Source organism: Cornus florida, unplaced genomic scaffold, assembly GCF_030987335.1.
Source record: "Cornus florida cultivar Cherokee Brave unplaced genomic scaffold, ASM3098733v1 CherokeeBrave_3.0.0_Hap2_Chr09, whole genome shotgun sequence".
Taxonomy (NCBI): Eukaryota; Viridiplantae; Streptophyta; class Magnoliopsida; order Cornales; family Cornaceae; genus Cornus; species Cornus florida.
In genome coordinates this window covers 90,701,605-90,721,085 of record NW_026775579.1, presented here as the reverse complement: position 1 = coordinate 90,721,085, position 19,481 = coordinate 90,701,605, and the positions used below count along the sequence as shown (strand labels likewise).

Sequence of the window (19,481 nt, the reverse complement as noted above, 5' to 3'; positions counted from 1 at the left end):
GTCTTCAACAAAGTTGTTTCACTTCGATTATACAGTTATTTTCAACGTGTATCGTTCTCACATTTTGAATAATTGTGTTCATTTTGGATAATCGTGTTCTTAATCTCACTTTCAGTCTAACAGATATGTGTCATTCTATTATTACAGTGAAAAAAAATAAAGAAAAATGATATTCAAATAGCTTAATTATTTCATTTTGAAAAGTATACCTAACAAATGGGTATGAATATTATTTTTCAAATAAGAAAGTTTGGAATAAGCTATTGATAAAATATGCTAAAAAGTTCCATTGGTAACTTTTTTTTAAAGATATTATTATATAGTTCCGGATTATTGGTTAGGGTCAGTCGCAAGTAAATATATCTGTATTATTAAAAAAAAAAAAAAAAAAAATCTTGTATGTTGGCCAGATTGATCGTGACCAATGATTTCAAGATCATATAATAATTTCTCTCTACTTTAAAGAAAAGAAAAAGGTGAAATGATGCTAAAAAGGCCAAAATCTTAAAAAAGCATAATCTTTGTGACCTTATTAAGGAAGTTATTATTGGGGTCGCAAAGTGTCATGTGGTCTATTATTGCAAAATGAAGAAGAGTGAAGAGAAGGACAATGATATTGTCATTTTTGGTACCAACTCTATAACTTTTGTGCTATGTATCTCCGTGTCCCAACCACTCGAAGGCTCTGCAACCATATATTGGGAAACTTCACATATGGTTTGCTTTGGGAGTGGAAAGCACACTTAATGGGTCCTGCTTGAACAAAATGTATTGTAAAATATAAAAAAATAATAATAATTAATATCACCACAGCCTCTTCCTTAAGAGAAGTATCCATTCTTCTTAACTTATCGTAAAAAGTGATTTTAAATCTCTACAAGGACAAATCGTATTTTTTGATAGAGAAAAATAATAATAATAAAATATGAATGTTGCTTATAAAGGATGGCTAAAATATTGATTCTTTTAGGATTTATTTGGTTGATGAATTCAGTGAGAAAGGGAAAAAGTGAAAATTAAAAAGGACACAAAGCTTAAAAATTACTTTATTCATATTTTTATTTTCTTTTTCTGTATTCTTATTTTTCATTTTGTGTTACAACTAATAAAGAAGAAAATGGTTTCCTTTGTATCGTCTTCATATTATAGAGGGAAGGACTGAATGGTCTCTAAAATGTCTTCTTCTCTCTCTCTCTCTCTCTCTCTCTCTCTCGTAGACATTTGACAAGAACACATGTCACACCTCCCAAATAACTAAAGATAAAATGAGAGAGGTTATCTAAAATCTTAGGCAAAGACTTGGTGAAGTTGAAAGGCAAAAAAAGAAATAAATTGGAAGCAAATATATGTATGCTTGCGTAGAAATAAAGGTATGCCTTAAAAAAAAAGGTTAATTGGAAAAGACATTCATACTAGTAGATATAAACAATTGAGGTCAAGATTTAGTGGATTAATTTAACTACCATTTGCAATTTGGTACATTTCTGAACAGAACCACAAAGTTTTTATGGACCATTTATTTATTTACCCAATAGGTGTATGATGTAGAGTTTTCATCACTTAATCACCCATGTGTTTGGTGGGCCCTACATCATTTAGTCCAAATTTCAGGACATCATCCTCCATGTGCATATCATAAATTTAATGGTACTGATGGTGTGACCACTCATAATATTATGCATGAGGTCTAACATAGATAACCACAGCCCTTCTATATATAGGATTGAAAAAAAAAAAAAAAAAACCACAGTTTTATCTTTCCAAAATCAGGTTAAAAAATAATATAAAAAAATAAATCTTTCCAAAATCTTGATCGTTAAGATTGCCTCAATCATCTTTTATCACATAAACATCATCATAGCCAAATTGAAAGTAATCTAACAACAATAGTGTCGGTTGGTGTTTTGCAACACTAATTATGCTACTTTCTTGAGTCACTTTCTTTTAACCCTAATCTATAATGCCAAAGCTATCATGTTTAGCTTTTTTTTTGAAATCATACTCCAATTAGTAACATTTGAAATATATGTTTAAATAAAGTACTTAATAACTACATTGAAGTTCAATTATTTTGTTTTTCTATGCTTTCAACCATAGCCCAACCATATTTTTATTGTCTTTAACTTAAAAAAAAAAAACATATTTTTATTGTCATATGTTTTGATGAACTTGGATAACTATTGTTTTTATGAGAAAATTAGTTTGGTCTGAATTATATTAAATTTCATTAAAGAAAGTCAAATTTACCTACAATGTGTGAAGAAAAGTAAAAGAAAAAGGTAATGGTAGTAGACACTAGACTCTCATCTGAGCCACGAATTTCTTTGTGGTGTCACGAAACACAAGAGGGGCGGTGCCACCGGCCAGACAGGGCACGGCCCACCTTTAAAAGGGTACCATTATAGCCCAAAATCTATATCATTTTTAAGGCTTCATTTGAACCGAAATGTTGAGTTGTAACCATGCGGGATGGCTACGATGACTTACACGTGTGACACGATATAATTTATTTATATATTGTTTAACTTTATCACAACAAATTAAATAAATGCAGTGCAAGCACCAACCATATATATTAATGCTGAATCAAAACGTTTGAAGTGTAATGCATTGTGAGTGCTAATGATTATATCTGGTTATTGACAAAATATGTAATCTATAGTTGGGCAAGAAGTCAATTCTCAACAACTTGCTTTAAGAGCATTGTTGTTTTCATACTATATATATTTTGTCTTAGTCATGACTAAATCAATTTGTTGTTTCAAATGTAGTAAGGTAGCAGAAAATTTTCTATGACCGCTATTAGGATGAAAACTGAAAGGTCCAACATCAACGTAACATTTCTCTAGAAGTCATAATATTCGTTTCGACTCAATTCATTTTAATTTTATTAAGATTATAGACCACATGGTCTGAGTAGGCTTTGCCTAACCTAAAGAAATCATGGTTAATATGGACTTTTTCTCGGATTTGAAGGTGAAAGACTAGTGTTCATCATTCTTTTTTATGTATAGAAAAATAATTTAAATTTAAGACATCTTCCCTCATTATGTAGAAATTTCAGTGAACTACAGAGGTAAAAAAATCTATTTTATAATTCAAACTACCCAATATTTCTAAGAACAGATTACTCTACAATTTAGAGAGAGAAATGGGATGACTCAATAATGGGTGGGGCCTGTGAAAAAAAAATAATAATAATAATAAAAAATAATGGGTGGGGCCCTTTCTATCTCCATCCATGTAACATTTTTCTTCTCGGCCAAAATTATTTAGCCCACCTCTCATCTCTGTTTAAATTCTCTCACCTTGTTATGCTCATCCCACCTTAGTCAATTACTTTAAAAATATATATATATAAATAAATAAATAAAAATTCTATTACCAATATAAGATAATCAAAAAATTCAATTATTGCATTTGATAAAAAATTTGATCTAACTTATTAAGTAATTTTTGTAACATGAACGAAACGGGATGGGATGACCATCTCCCATCCCATTTCACACAAATTCTATGGCAGGGGTTAACATGGATGTGAATTGGAACGTATTATTTTGTTATTCTTGTTGGATGATCAATATTGAAATGAATATAACCTAATCACATCACTAACTAGCAAGCCTTAAATGATAAAGGGATGGAAATACTACATTGTATCTACACAAAGTCTTTGACATTATTGGGGCACGATTTTGAGAAACATTAAACTAGTATGATGCTCATAATTTGTACTTGGAATCATTGACATGCAAAATGAATCAAGCCTGATATATAAAAGAACAAGTGCATCATTTTAAGATACTAACCTATCTATGATGTGTCACCAAGCACAAGGTTATTGGGAAAATAAAATAAAATAATTTTTAGATTTTCCTGATTGGGTAATACTGCACTAACCAATCAACTATTGAAGCCTAAGAAAAAGCATTTTTAAGATCTTAAGCAAGGGTAAGTTAGTCATTTAGCATCTACATTTTTTGAAAAAAATGTATCCGTTTTCATAGCACGCATTAAATAAATCGTAATTACAGTTTAGGAGTAAATTACATAGTAAATTGCATTAATCTTCGTTTAATTTTGTACACCTTCTCTATATACATTATGTGTGTGTATTATATACATTGTAGAATCTGAAATTTTCTAAAAATATTAGTAGATAAAATCCGGAGTTCTCTTCTTTTTCGCCCACTCTGTGTCCTTTTACAGTTTGTCACTCTGACACGGTAACAGAATAAAATGCAGAGAGCTCGCTAGAGAGAGAGAGAGAGAGAGAGAGAGGTAGAAAATGTGAGTCTGAGTTAGAGAGAGAAAATGGGTGAAAAGGAACGGTGATGTAGCTGAAAGTTTTGCTATCACAACTGCTGATCAGAGACCATTTCAGATTTCGTTCTTTTGGTACGTTATTGGTCGTAATAGTTCATGAAGAACCATTTTTTCCGGTTTTTTTAGAGACCCATTTTCGTAAGATTCATGCTTTTGTATTCCTTTGTTTGATAGGCTTGTTTGATTTGTGTATTTGGTTTACTGTCTCAGTGAATTTTGATTTATTTGGCCTTTTATTTTCTAATGGCCCCTTCTCGTTACAGCATTTGATAATTTGTATTCATCTTTGATATGGGTCTTGTTGATCAGGTAGTTTCGATGCTGTACTTTCTTTTGGGTTCTGGGAGATCAAGGTATGCATGCCAAGTATTTGTGTAACGGTTACTAGCTTTTACCAGATGTTGTTCTTTGTAAATTGATAACACCCACAAAAATTTGACATTTCCTCATCAGGTTGCTGATTTTTTTTTTTTCGGTAATTATCATGTTGCTGATTTTTGTGATTTTAAGATCTGATTTACATTTTCTTTCCCTTTTTGTTTTTTGGATCAGTTTTTCTGTGATTTGGGACTTTGAAGGCCATTGAAGTAAGGAGTTGGATTTGCAGCAATTATTTTACTTTGGATTCAATTGAGCTGGTAGCGTAAACATCATATTTTGATTTTTCTTAGTCTCCTGATCATAGTTCCAGAAGCTGATATTAACTGTGATATGTCTAACTTTTGCTTACTTTGGTGTTCTCTTGATGATCTTGGGGGATAGGTGCAAGGAGTGAAGATAAAGAGCTGGAAAAGCCCTTATAATTTTGTTGGGTGGTGGAAAATATTGAATTTTGATACTGGCCTGGATCCATTACCTGGGTTTTGCTTACTGGCATAAGGACCCGTCTTTTGCAAGGTCAAAAGCAGTTGCGTTTTTGTTCTTCGCCGGAGTCATGGCAACATTGTTACATTCAGACTCCAGGCGCATGTATTCTTGGTGGTGGGACAGCCACATTAGCCCGAAGAATTCAAAATGGCTTCAAGAAAATCTTACAGGTATTGTTTTTTTCCCTTAGAATTTGTTTATTATATTGTTTTAGGAATTATTAGTTTTTTTTTTTTTTTTTTTTTTTTTTTTTTTTTTTTTTTTTTTCTCAGATATATTTATGAATTTTTTTTCCTTATTTTTCCTGTTCTTTTTCTTTTTTCGCATACTAGTTAAAGATCAAAAGAAATATGAAATTAAGGTAGTTGAAATCATAAAATGAAATTTATTTTAATAAAATCATCAACAATACATAATAATACAGTTGTTATAATTATCCCACGTTCATGTCTTCATTAACTTAAAATCTGATGTTCCTTTTCATTTCAAAAGTTACATCTCATTTTGCAACTTAGCTCAGTGGATGATAGGGGAAACAACTTTTCTACATGTGGAGGTGAGACTGCATGCATCCGACTCTCCAAGACTTGTAGTTGCGGGAGTCTCTTGCACTAGGCTTGCCTCAGTGGATGGAAGGGTTGATTAACTTTTCCAAATTGGAATCTAGAATTCATAAAATACAATGCCCAATCTAAGTTGAGGAAGAGAGAGAGGCCATAGCGACACTAAACGTTAAATAGGGATACCTCCAACCCCAAAAATGACCTGTGTTACCCGACAACTCCCATAGATGTTCATCTTGACATATAGAGGTTGAGATTTCAGCCACCTGAATTTTTTCACCTCGACCTTGCGAGGCTGAATAAAGCTAAAACCTGAGTGTTTGGGGGGATAAACTTGATAAATGAATTGCTATTACCAGCTGAAGAGAATCTGAAGTTGGCGGATATATGCTATGCAGTTTGGCTTTATACATTTATAGAAATGAACTCCGATTTTGGTGTAAGAACAGTTTCCTGCTTCTTGTACCCTTGAAGCCCTGCAGTTCAAAGCATTGGATTTATAATTATTTAAAAAACCAACCTCATGTCTGATCTTAAAAATTATTTCTGCATGACAATTCTTGTTTTCAAAGTGCACGAGTCGCAAACCACAATCCGCATACTTTATGCTTACTGGTTGCTTGTGTAATCGAAGATGTACCAAATAAGGATAATGACATAAATAAAAAGAAAATTTTAAATAACAAGACAATAAAAAAAATAAGTGTGTTTAAAATAACAATATTTCAAAAAGTCTCTTTGGTCATTTATCCTTTCATCTACTTTTTGTTGGAATTATGTAGGAAAACATGTCATGACAACATGGCTTATTTATTTTTTAAAAAGTGCTAAATAGAATTTTAGTATTAAAGATATGTGATCTTAGCCAGAATAACGAGAGTGAGCTGGCTAAAGATGTTGAGAGCTTGACTCAGTTGAACAATGCCTTAAATGCCCATTACTTGGGGTAAACTAAATGGATTCTTTCTACCGCTAAACTTTATCAAGGGCCATATCTCCACAAGGACACAGGACATCACACATTTTCCAAATCTGGCCCGTTCTTCTTTTTATCTTCCTTTTAATTTTGCATCAAAATGTCATGGAATCTCCTAATCTCTCAGGTGTCCATGATGTTTGTAATGATTCTTTAACTTAGAGGTAATACACACCTAATGGAGATGATTCCAACATAGGGACAGAAATGCGGCGGCCCCAATGCCAAACCCATCCCATCCCACTTCGAGGTCATGATAGGTTAGGTCGTCCCCATATGCACAATTTTAATAAAGCAAGAATTTCAATTTTAAACAAATTCATAATATTTCTTTAAAATATATATAAGAATAAATTAATTTTTACCAATTATATGCATAAATTTCTTAACTTTGTAATTGGAAACATAAAAATAAGAAAATCTAAAACTAGAATAATTTTGATTATATATATATTTCTAGCTGATCAGGACAGGTTTCGACTGTCTTCCCAAAATTTGTCCTAACAAGGTGGGGCGCAGACCCAAATGGCCAACGAGGTTGGTAAATTTGTCATCCTTGCAGATCGCCTATTGGGATTGCAACGAGGCAGGTTCAGGATCGGGCAACCCTATCCAAAACCTGACCAACCCTTTGATGAAACTACTTTTCAAATCCACTTCATGGTGTCCCACTTTGGGGTTGGGCTGTGTTGTCCCACTATGCACAAGGCCGCCCCTACTCCTATTAGCACACACCTATACGGTTATACCCATCCTAGTAGGGGTTTTCTGGGCTCAAAGCCGCGTACTAGTGGGACGGGAAAAGTGCAATCCCTACTCTAGCATATCTCCTCAAGCTATAATGTGTTCTTCATTTGGTCCAACTACACATCGGTTTACATCACCTACACATGATTACTTGAGTTTGTTATTAGGAAAACTTTGTTAAACAAGCTGTATTAGAATTAGAAGTCTTTAAATTGCTGCATTGTAAGTGAGAGGGGAAAAAACCATTTGTTGCATCAACTGTCCTTGACTCCTTGACTGTTTTGCTATTTTCCTTTCATACTGTTTCCCATTAGTACAGTATGAGTATAATTCCTTGGCCTTCTTAATGTTGTTACTTTATCGAATCTCTAAAGGTCTTATGCTAGCAGTAATGCTTCTGTTCATTTGTCCTGAAGTCCTGATCATATAGGAACTAGATCGCCTTTGTGCACGATAGGAGAGGCAGATCTGATCACACTGTTAGACTGATTATTGGGGAAGTGGTGGATATGAGGGGACCGAGGGTTCTTAAACTTTCTGAAATTTTGAATGCTTAAATGACTGAGTTGTATCTATGTGAAGTCGCCAGTTGGTTTGATTGGTGAGGTATGGAGATGTTAATTTGGAAAGTCCAGTTGCCTATCTGCTGGGGAAGCTTCTGCTTTTTGCTTCAGGCCTTCTTTCCTTGTGTTTGTAAAACTTGGTTAAATGGGTTACTTGAGGAGAGGTCTGTGGTGGTTTCTTACTTGAGGAGAGGTCTGTGGTGGTTTCTTGTTGTTTGTTAGTTTTGGGGGCTGGACTGGGGTCCTTGTTGGTTAGTATTTCTGTATAGGCACTCTATGTGTGTGTGCTGGTGGTTTTTGCTTTTCTTGATTGCTGGCTTTTGGAAATGTGACTGATTTAGTAATATGTAATCTGAGGGAGTTTCCTCTCTTGTTTTGGTTTAGTTTTGTTAATAAAAGCTACACTTTGGGGAAAAAAATAAAGGGCAGATCTGTGAACATTTGCTCCAGCTGTGTTTAGTTTTAATACGCACTAGCAATGGTGAACTGTTCGTGTAGAAAAATTTGAGAATTAATTATTTCAATGAGTTCCCCACTCGACCCGCCAATCTCCTTTCACTGTTCTGATATTAATAAATTTTATAAAAGTTCTGTTTGAATGTGTTTTTGAGCCACAGTATTGACTGATCCTATTTGTATTATTTGTTTGAACAGATATGGATGCCAAAGTGAAAGCAATGATCAAGCTTATTGAAGAAGATGCAGATTCCTTTGCAAGAAGGGCAGAAATGTACTATAAGAAACGTCCCGAGCTCATGAAACTGGTGGAGGAGTTCTACCGAGCTTATCGAGCATTAGCTGAAAGGTATGATCACGCTACAGGGGAGCTCCGCCAGGCCCATCGAACCATGGCAGAAGCATTTCCCAACCAAGTACCTTTTGAACTATCTGAAGATTCGCCTTCAGGATCTTCAATACACGAGGCAGAGCCGCACACACCTGAAATGCCACATCCAGTTCGTGCATTGCTCAACCTGGATGACTTGCATAAGGATGCATTGGGGCTTTCTGCATCCAACTTAAATTCTTCCCAAAGAAGTCTACCTTATTCAGAAGAATCCGACTCTGGAATTAGCAAAAAGGGTTTGAAACAGCTAAACGAGTTGTTTGGGGCCAAAGAACTAGGGCCACAGAATCCAAACTTTTGTGAAGGAGAGACGAGAAAAGGCCTGAGCCATGAAACGGAAGAGAAAGAACAAAGGCTGATAGATGAAGTCTCCCAGTTATCTAATGAGAATCAAAACCTCAAGAGCAAGGTCTTCTCTGAGACTGAGCGTGCAGGTAAAGCTGAAAGTGAAATTGAAAACTTAAAGAAAGCCCTTTCTGGAATACAAGCTGAAAAGGAAGCTGTGCTGCTTCAGCACCAGCAGAATTTGGAGAAGTTATCTGATCTAAAGGAAGAACTCAACCGTGCACAGAGAGATTCTAGGGGGCTCAATGAACAAGCAAGGAAAGCTGAAACTGAAGTTCAAACATTGAAGGAGATGCTTGTTAAATTGGAGGCTGAAAGAGATGCTGGTTTTCTTCAACACAAGGAATATCTGGAAACGATATCTAGTCTGGAATCCATGATTTCTCAAGCCCAAGAGGATGCAAAAGGCCTAAATGAGCGAGCTATAAAAGCAGAAATTGAAGGTCAATATCTAAATAAAGAACTTTGTAGACTACAAACTGAAAAGGAAGCTGGTCTTCTTCAGTACAGACAGTGTCTGGAGAAGATATCTGTTCTCGAGAACAAACTTTCACTTGCCATGGAGACAACCCAAATGCTTAATGAGAGAGCTGAAAGAGCTGAAACTGAAGCTAAGAAACTGGAAAAAGCTCTTGCTGAACTAACCAAAGAGAAAGAAGCTGCAGCTCTCCAATATGAACGTTGCTTGGAAAAAATATCTAAGCTGGAGAGTGAAATCTCCTCTGCCCAAGAGGACGTGAAACGCCTTAACGGTGAGATGCTGATTGGGGCTGCAAAACTACAGAGTGCGGAAGAAAAGCATGTTCTGTTGGAGACATCAAATCGATCTCTGCGGCTAGAGGCGGATAATCTGGCAAAGAAGATTGCAATGAAAGATCAAACACTTTTGGAAAAGCATGAGGAATTGGAGAAACTTCAGATTCGTGTACAAGATGAGCACTTGTGTTTTGTCCAAGTTGAAGCCACTCTCCAAACTTTAATGAATTTGCATGTTCAATCTCAAGAGGAGCAGAGAGCTCTGGCACTGGAGCTTAAAAATGGTCTTCAAATGTTGAAGGACTTGGAGATATGCAAACATGGTTTGGAGGAAGAAATCCGGAGGGTCAAGGATGAAAATCAGAGCTTGAATGGACTGAATTCATCTTCCGCCAGTTCAATGAAGAATCTGCAAACTGAGATCGTTAGCTTGAGGGACATGAAGGAGAGACTTGAAGAGGAGGTTGCATTACAAATGGGACAAAGTAATACCCTCCAACAAGAAGTCTTCCATCTGAAACAGGAAATTGAGGTCTTGAACAAGAGACATCAAGCTTTAATGGAGCAACTGGAGTCTGTAGGTTTGAACCCAGAATGCATTGGGTCATCGGTAACAGACTTGCAAAATGAGAATTTGAAACTGAGGCAGATATGTGAGCAAGATAGAGATGAGAAAGAAGCTCTTTTCAAGAAGTTGACAGACATGGAGAAACTTGTGGAGAAGAATGCCGCTCTGGGGAGCTCCCTGTTGGAAGTGAATGGTAAGTTAGAAGCGTCACGAGAAAAGGTTGAGACATTGCAAGAATCTTGCCAGTTCCTCCACGGAGAAAAATCTGCTCTTGTTGCTGAGAAAGCTGTGCTTCTGTCCCAGTTACAAAGCATCACTCAGAATCTGCAGAAGCTCTTGGAGAAAAACACAATCTTGGAGAATTCCCTCTCAGGTGCAAATGTTGAACTCGAAGGTTTGAGGGAAAAATCGAAGAACTTAGAAGAACTCTGTCAGTTGCTTGATAATGAGAAATCTAATCTTCATGCTGAAAGAGGCACCTTGGTTGTTCTGTTGGAAAATGTTGAACAGAGACTAGAAAAGGTGGAAAGAAGATTTACAGAATTAGAAGTAAAATATTTAGGCTTGGAGAAGGAGAAAGAAGCCACATTCTCTCAAGTAGAGGAACTAAAGGTTTCTCTAGGTGCGGAGAAACAAGAGCGGGAAAGTTTTACGGTGCTGAGTGAGGCCCGATTGTCTCGACTGGAAGAAAATGTCCATCTTCTGCAAGAAGAAAGTAGGTGGAGGAAGAAAGAATTTGAAGAAGAATTAGATAAAACAGTGAATTCTCAGTTTGAAATCTTCATCTTGAAAAAATTTATACAAGATATGGAAGAAAAGAATGACAATCTACTGTTAGAGTGTCAGAAACATGTTGAGGCATCCAAATTGACGGAGAAACTGATTTCTGAGTTGGAGAATGAAAATCTTGAGCAGCAGTTGGAAGCAGAACTCTTATTGGATGAAATTGAAAAGCTGAGGATGGGGATATATCAAGTGTTCAGAGCTCTTGAGATTGGTGGAGATAATGGGTGTAAAGATAAGATTGAAAATGAACGAATATTTTTGTATCATATTTTAGGGAATATTGAGGATATGAAATGTTCTCTTTCAGAATATGAGGATGATATGCAACGGTTGTGGGTTGAGAACTCAGTTCTGGTGACTCTTCTTGAGCAGATGAGATTAGAGTGCTTGGAAATTGAGGCAGACAAGAAAATCCTCGATCAGGAGTTTAAAATCAGGACTGAGCAGCTTGTGGTGGTTCAAAATGAGAAGTACGGACTTCTAGAGATAAACAGGCAGTTGGGATCAGAGGTGAGAGAGGGGGACCAACAGGTGAATATACTTAAGGCAGAAATGGAGAGTCTGCGTGTGAAGCAGGAAAATTTGCATGGGGCTTATCTGGAACTACAGCAGAAATATTCTAAGGAGCTTGAAGAAAAAAACTCTTTGTCAAAAAAGATCTCAGACCTGAAGCACGAGAAGTGCATGGATGAAGAGGAAAATGATCTTATTCTTGTGGAAATGTTAGCTCTTGGTAACCTTTCTGTGATTTTCAACAGCTTTGGGACTGAGAAAGCTATGGAACTAAACGTGCTTATTGAAGATCTGCACAATCTTAATCGGGTTAGCAGTGAATTTGAAAAAGAAGTTGGCAACTTGAGAATGAAGCTGGAAATGAAAGAAACAGAAAATTTACTTCTGAAAGATTCAGTTGAGAAGTTGAATAAGGAGCTTCATGGGGTGAGAGATATTAATGATCAATTAATGGAAGAACAATCAAGTGGCAAGGATCTCCTGAGGCAGAAGGAATCAGCACTTTTAGAAGCAGAGCAGAAGCTTAAAACTACAGAGGAGTTGCAGTCAGAAATGTGCAGAAATGTTGAGGGACTGAAGAGAGAGAGTGAAGAATCAAAACATATGAGAGGAACTCTAGAAATGCACATTCTCGAACTAGTTGAAGATAATACAATTCAAAATGAGGAAATTGAATGCCTACGTGAAGTGAATGGAAATATGGAGTCTGAAGTGCATATATTGCTGAAAGAAATTGAAGAACACAGAATCAGAGAAGAGAATTTGAATTCAGAGCTGCAAGAGAGATGCAATGAGTTTGAACTCTGGGAAGCTGAGGCTGCAACATTCTGTTTTGATCTTCAGATCTCCGCAGTCCGTGAAGTTCTGTTTAAAAATAAGGTTCATGAGCTTACTGGAGTGTGTCAGAGTCTTGAAGAAGAAAGTGCTTCAAAAACTGTGGAGATTGAGCATATGAAAGAAAGAGTTAGCTTCATGGAGAGTGAAATTGGAGGACTGAAGGCCCAGTTATTTGCATATGCTCCTCTTATAGTTTCTCTTAGAGATGACATAACATCTTTTGAGCAAAACACTCTGTCTCGGGTGAATCTTATTGCAGCTGGCAATCAAGAAACGGAGGTAATGGCTTTTTTTTTTTTCCCCTTAAAACATGATTAATTATTTTCACCATTGAAATATTCAAAATCTAAACTCTAGAGTTGGCTGAGTAGTCTCTTCATAGCCTGAAGAGACTACTTGATCTTGGTACTAAATATATCTTACTTTAGGAACTTGATTTTGGTACTACTTAAAAACCAAATTGCTTTAGAAGGCATTCAGAATCTGAGTGAAGGGAGATGCTCTGTTTTGGTTTTGGTAGCATTATGAATGTGCCTTTAAGTTTATACAATTTCTAGTAGTTATTTGGTAATATTATGAATGATCCTATATGTTAATATCATTTTTATTATGGAGTAGTTAATTATTTTAAAATTGCTAAGAGAATTTCTTTTAGAGGTTAAATGCTCTCGTTTCAATTTCATGTTATCATTTTGGTGTATCATGCTACAGAAAATTGAAACCAAGTCACTGCATTTCCACTTGGTTTTGAGTTCATCGTTTTAAATCCTATACCTGTGCTAGTTGGATATATTACATGTTTTTTTTTTTTTTTTGGTTAAAAGGGTAAGCTGGATATTTTACATGTTGCTGAAAGTCTTTCAATGATAATCCATTTATTCCATGCATGTGTTTCCAGGTTGCGGATTTGGCAGGTCATCTCCATGGAAAGAGCTGTCAAGCGAAAATCGAAGATCAAAACTCTGTCATCCCAAATGGAATTTCAGATTTGCAGGAGTTACAGACTAGGATTAAAGCAGTTGAAAAGGTGGTGGCACAAGAAATGGAAATGCTTGCGCGACAGAAAAGCTTGAACTGCAACATTAAACTAGAAACTGCAATGAAAGAGATCGAAGAGTTGAAAGCTAAATGCAGCTTGGATCAAGAAATAGACAGCCAAAAGAAAGAGAGGGAACTTGGGGACAAGCTCACTGAAAATCTAAAGTTGCAGAAATCAACACCCAAAATTTCTGAAGTGAAGAAGGGTATTCTGATGAAAGATATTCCACTTGATCATGTTTCGGAAGGTTCACTACATAGAATAATCAGGACAGGAAATGGTGGGCCAGATGATCAGATGCTCGAGTTATGGGAAACTGCTGAGGACTGCTGCCTTGATCACACAGTCAGTGCGTCACAAAAGCAGGCATGTCAACCTACAGAGGGTGATAATGTGTACCATCAGTTTGAAGATGTGGAGCAGAAGACTGAGGATCCCTCTTCAGAGTTACAAGTGGAGAAGGAGTTGGGTATTGACAATGACAGGTTACAGGTACCCATGAGTGTTCCTGAGCTAAATCTAAATCAAGAAGGGAACAAGAGAAAGATCTTGGAGAGACTTGCTTCCGATGCTCAGAAATTGACGAGTCTTCTGACAACAGCACAAGATTTGAGAAGGAAACTTGATACAAACAAGAAGAGCAAAAAGGCCAAGGATCTTGATCTCAAAACAGTGAAGGAACAGTTGCAAGAAGTTGAGGGTTCTGCTTTGCAGCTGGTGAATATGAATTGTCAGTGGACGAAAAATATTGAAGATAGTTCCTCATGTTCAGACGTGAACGCCTCAGCAGAGTCAGAGGAGGCTGGGAGTACCCCGAGAAAGAGAGTTTCAGAACAAGCACGGAAAGGGTCTGAAAAGATTGGACGGTTGCAGTTGGAACTTCAGAAAATCCAGTATGTTCTGTTGAAACTGGAGGATGAAAAGAAGAGCAAAGGGAGATACAGATTTTCCAGGAGTAGAACAACCGTCATCTTGAGAGACTTTATTCACAGTGGCAGGAGAAATAGTGGAAGGCAGAAGAAGAATCGTCTTTGTGGGTGTTTCAGAGCTTCAACTAATGGAGACGGCGGTAATTACTTGTAATGCTGTTATATTCATTAGCTAGGAGTTATGGTTCCTTGAAATGTTCCTTGTATTGTGCTGAAAGGATCAATTTCTTGGATTAGTTAGAAGAAACTGATCATCTTTAGTTTAGAGGAACTGTATGAATTATATCTGATCTAATTTAAATAAGCTGCTCGCATGATCACGAGCTTATTTATCACTTGTGCACTACATCAATATTATTAGAAAAACTTGATGCTGCATAGACTTCTTGTTTGTGTCCAACCTCTCTATGATCACATACTGCAGTGTTTGCTCAATTTTTCAGTAGCTAGACTTAAGGTCCTGTGTTTGACATGAGATCGGTTTCTCAATGCTTAGAAAGAGAGTAAAAATTCGAACTCAATCTGAACCACATGAGGAGCTTTCAGTGTACCGGAATGGAATGCAAAATGTCCATCACATGAGATTATTTTATATTCTGGGAGACCTTTATTACCCCCAGAGAGATGTTTTTGATATGCCCTGGTTGTTGAACTAACAGGTTGATGTATATTTCTTGCATTGGCAAATCATTTTTATATTTGTGTTTGCATAGAATATATGTAAGCCACCGAATCTCATCTATATCTTCATATTTCTCCTATGAAAAACAACTTAAAAAGTGCCATACAAGTTGAACAGTTGTCTTCAAAAAATTTCCAACTCATAAGACTCCACTATATATATTTATTTTTATTTTATTTTTTATCAGTACTCATGCGTCGCCAACTCGAACCCCAAGGTTGCTTTAGCTAGTATGGATTTTTAGTAGCTAGCTAAGGAAATGGTTTAACTCCCCAGATGATCAATCAACCCTTTAATGGATCATTTTAACGCCAGCTTCCATACAGAGAATTGCCAAGTTCTTCATTTCTTTGAAGGTTTCTTTTCTCTTTACATTCGTTTTTCTTTCATGACAAACAAACACGACATGGTAAAGTTGGAATGTCTGGGGACTTTGTCACGGGTCTAACAGCAGCCGTACGGATCTGTAGGTATGCATAAAGTTTCACGAATCTGACTTAACACCTGTTTTTTGGTTCTACTTTTAAGTTTTGAAAAACGCGTCTGGATTCGTGACGCAGCCAATTTATTTTTTAGTAGTAACACACTTAAATTCATTTTTTACACAATTGTTCTAAATTAAAAATAAATTTAAGTGTATTAAAGTCTCTTTTCAAGGTCATATTTACAATGCACTTAAACTGAGTTATAGTATCATTACATGGAACAAATGTGTTGAAAGCGTTAAAAACAAAGGTTACAGCTACAACTGGCTACTAAAGCATGGGACAGGACCATTCTTCTATCAATTATTTGATCATTTCAGTTTCCATTACCAATAAACTGATGGTACATTTTTGTATTAAATTATTATTATTATTTTATCTAAACAGATTGAAAGGAATCACATTTTCCAAAAATTTTGAACTTCAAAGAATTTTGAAACCTTTGAAACAATTATCATATACTAGAAATGAGCACCTCACAACATCACATAAATTACCAGGAGAGCATGTACACGTGCAATACAAATTGGTAGTCAATCTTTCTTTAGAAATTGAGAGAAAAGAAATCCAAAAAAAAAAAAATTTATTTTTTCCAAATTTTTTTAATGATACTTATTCCAGTCCTTTCCCCAATTATATCAAGAGTAAAAAAGTTAACTAATCATGGATAATGATGATCAACCACTGGCGGCGGCGGTGGTGGTGGCGGCGGCGGAGGTGGAGGAGGCGGCGGTGGTGATGGATAATGATGATAAACCACTGGCGGTGGCGGTGGTGATGGATAATGATGATAAACCACTGGCGGTGGCGGTGGTGGCGGAGGCGGCGGTGGTGGTGGTGGCGGCGGAGGCGGAGGTGTACTCATTGGTGGTACTGAACAACCAAAGGCACCACAATTCACCGGATGTGAATAAAAGGCCGCGCATTCACCCTCTGACCTCTGCAACGGCCTATCTGGTATACAGTTCAGCCGATCATCTTTCGCCGGCAACTTGAGACACGTTGTGGGTTCACTGCAGATGTAATTATACGAGTACGTGAAGTTCTCCAACTTCGGCAACGAGCATATACTCGCCGGAATCAGGCCGGAAAGTTTGTTATGCGCCACATTCAACTGCTCCAATCTCTTCATTCCCCCCATGGACTCCGGCAACGTCCCGACAAGCCCGTTAAAGCTCACGTCAAACACCGTCACCTCCTTCAACAACCCTATCTCCGGCGGCAAACACCCCGACAACCCGGTACCCATTAGAATGATCTCATTCAGTGTTCCCGCCATTTTACCTATACTCGCGGGTAAGCAACCGCCAAGGTCGTTGTTAGCCAATACCACAACAGAAACAGGGGAGTTCCCGAAATTCTCCGGCAACGACGACCGGAACTTGTTGCTGTTGATGAACAAGGCGTCGAGTTTCATGTCGAAAAGGGCCGAAGGGACATCGCCTTTGAATTCATTGAATCGGATGTCGAGATATTTCAGCGAAGGTAGACAGAGAACAACGTAAGGGAAGGGACCGGAGAAGAGGTTGTTGCTAATATCGAGCTCATAAAGAAGGTGAAGCTTGGCAAAGCTTTCCGGTACCTTACCGAAAAACCGGTTGGAGTTTATGTGGAAGAGAGCAAGGTCAGTGAGGAGGCCGAGCTCTTCCGGCAAGAATCCGGTGATGCCAGCATGGTTTAGGTCGATTCCGGCGACCGTAGTGACATGAGGGTCATCCGGGGCTGGTGCACAAAACACACCCTTGTAGTTGCACACATCTGATCCACACCAGGTTGAAACAAAGTTGTTGGGGTCTGATGTGATCACATGTTTCCATGCTTGAAGAGCTATGTATGCATTTAAGAGTCTAGGGTTTGGGAGTGGTGGAAGAGTAGTGTCTAAGGTTTGGTGAGAAGGTTTGGAGAAGAAGAGGATGAGAGAGTAGAAGCCACAGAGGGCAAGATTGAGACATGGGTTGGTTTTCATTTTGATGTTTTAGGCCATTGATGGTGAGCTTCATGTGATGTCCTCTCTTTGTTGTTGTTGTTTAAGGAAAAGATGGTTTGATATTTAAATGGGTGGTTCTCAACTCTTGAAGAAGTTGCATAGTGACACTTAATTGATTTCTAACATAATATATAATTGGGATAAAGGTAAATATTTGTATTAATAGACTCGCTCCAAACCTAGCTCCTTCGGTTGCACTATATAATATGATGCATCACAAGATCAAGAGACAATATCCGATTCAAAATATTCTACGCTCAACTAATTTAGAAAAACACTAGTATCTTAAATGTGCACATAGAACTTATTTGCACAAATTTAATATTTTAAGTATATTTTTCGCACAAAAATTGTGATGCGTAGTATAAATATATTATAAAAATATTTTTTATAATTCACCCTAATAATAATTCATTAGTGTAATACTAACTTAAAATATGGGGTGAAAGTTCATTAATTTCATTAGGTGTACCATAACTACTTTCTTTAAATTATTATTCATGTCACTGCACTGACATGGCATGACATGGCAGACTAAAATTAAATGACCGAAATTCGCTTCTAAATTCTCACCAAATACACGGTTTTTAGGTTTAAGTCTTTAGCTTGTTTTATTAATTCAAAGGGGGTAATTGATTAACAAAGACTTTCTAGTAACCTATGACCATGAATTTGTAAACTGAAATTGTGAAAATTTTATATGTAGGATTTTTTGTATTTAAATTCTGATAATTGAACAGTAAATTTAGGACACATATATACATATACATATACATATATATATATATATATGCATGTATGTATAGTGCTTTTATATAATAATGGTCATAAACATGTACCATAGGACGTAGGAGACTTTCTTATTAATTATACACATTTCAATCAACTCTTTAGGCCCCAACAACTAATGGATTATTAATGTAATGTTTGGTTGGAAATTTGGGATAAGTAATACCACGTCAATAAGCTATATATATAAATGTATATCAAATTATTAATGGAATCTTGCATACATTGACAAAGTAAATGATTGTGAAAGCTCTTAACAATTGTATATTTTTTTCAACTAATTTGGATATTTTGTATTAATGTTTATCTTACGTTCCACGTCAAGCTCACATTAGGATTAGATGCCCTTTTCTCGCCTTAAAAACAAAAAAACAAAAAAAACAAAAGAACCAGATTTAAAGAGCCATCAGTACTCAGTACTGTTTGAATCGACCTTATAAGTCAATTTATCAATTTATGCACAACTATGTCGACAAACAAAAAACAAAGTAATGAACGAGTCCCCATTGCTCAATTTAAAATGTGTTACTATTTTCTTGGAGCCCCATCTACTGTGTTTATCAATTAATTATTTGGTTTGGATCTCATGGTGAAAGTGCAACTTGACTAATTATGATAAATTACAAAAATAACTTATATTTAACAATATGGTTGAAAATTAAATTTTTTAAAAATTCAGACCATAATTTGAAAGTGTATAATCGCTTTTTAAATACAGTTAAAATCTCTTATAATCATACCAACTTTATGTATAAAATTTCATTTAGTTTAGACTCGGTCATAACTATAATATATTTACATGATACGCTATTAGGGGGCATGAATAATAATAAGTATTATATGTCGTGGGCATGAATTAAAATCTTTTGGCTTAAA

General features: G+C 36.3%; 2 protein-coding genes across 4 annotated transcripts; one reads left to right on the top strand and one right to left on the bottom strand.

Annotated features, from left to right (window-relative positions):
- Positions 1 to 4,164: 4,164 nt before the first annotated feature.
- LOC132275105 (protein NETWORKED 1B-like) lies at positions 4,165 to 14,997 on the top strand. 3 transcript variants are annotated; one of them, XM_059776502.1, is made up of 6 exons: positions 4,165 to 4,398; positions 4,636 to 4,679; positions 4,879 to 4,913; positions 5,089 to 5,363; positions 8,697 to 12,973; positions 13,593 to 14,997. In XM_059776502.1, the coding sequence occupies exons 4-6, from the start codon at positions 5,261 to 5,263 to the stop codon at positions 14,814 to 14,816; spliced, it is 5,604 nt and encodes a 1,867-aa protein (XP_059632485.1). In that variant the 5' UTR covers positions 4,165 to 4,398; positions 4,636 to 4,679; positions 4,879 to 4,913; positions 5,089 to 5,260; the 3' UTR covers positions 14,817 to 14,997. The 3 variants fall into 3 exon arrangements, with proteins under 3 accessions (XP_059632485.1, XP_059632483.1, XP_059632484.1); XM_059776500.1 differs by having other exon boundaries at positions 4,879 to 4,964; XM_059776501.1 differs by lacking the exon at positions 4,165 to 4,398 and adding an exon at positions 4,440 to 4,464 and having other exon boundaries at positions 4,879 to 4,964.
- Positions 14,998 to 16,299: 1,302 nt separating this feature from the next.
- Positions 16,300 to 17,916, bottom strand: LOC132275104 (leucine-rich repeat extensin-like protein 6). The gene has a single exon (XM_059776499.1). The coding sequence runs from the start codon at positions 17,793 to 17,795 to the stop codon at positions 16,491 to 16,493; it is 1,305 nt and encodes a 434-aa protein (XP_059632482.1). The 5' UTR covers positions 17,796 to 17,916; the 3' UTR covers positions 16,300 to 16,490.
- Positions 17,917 to 19,481: the final 1,565 nt, after the last annotated feature.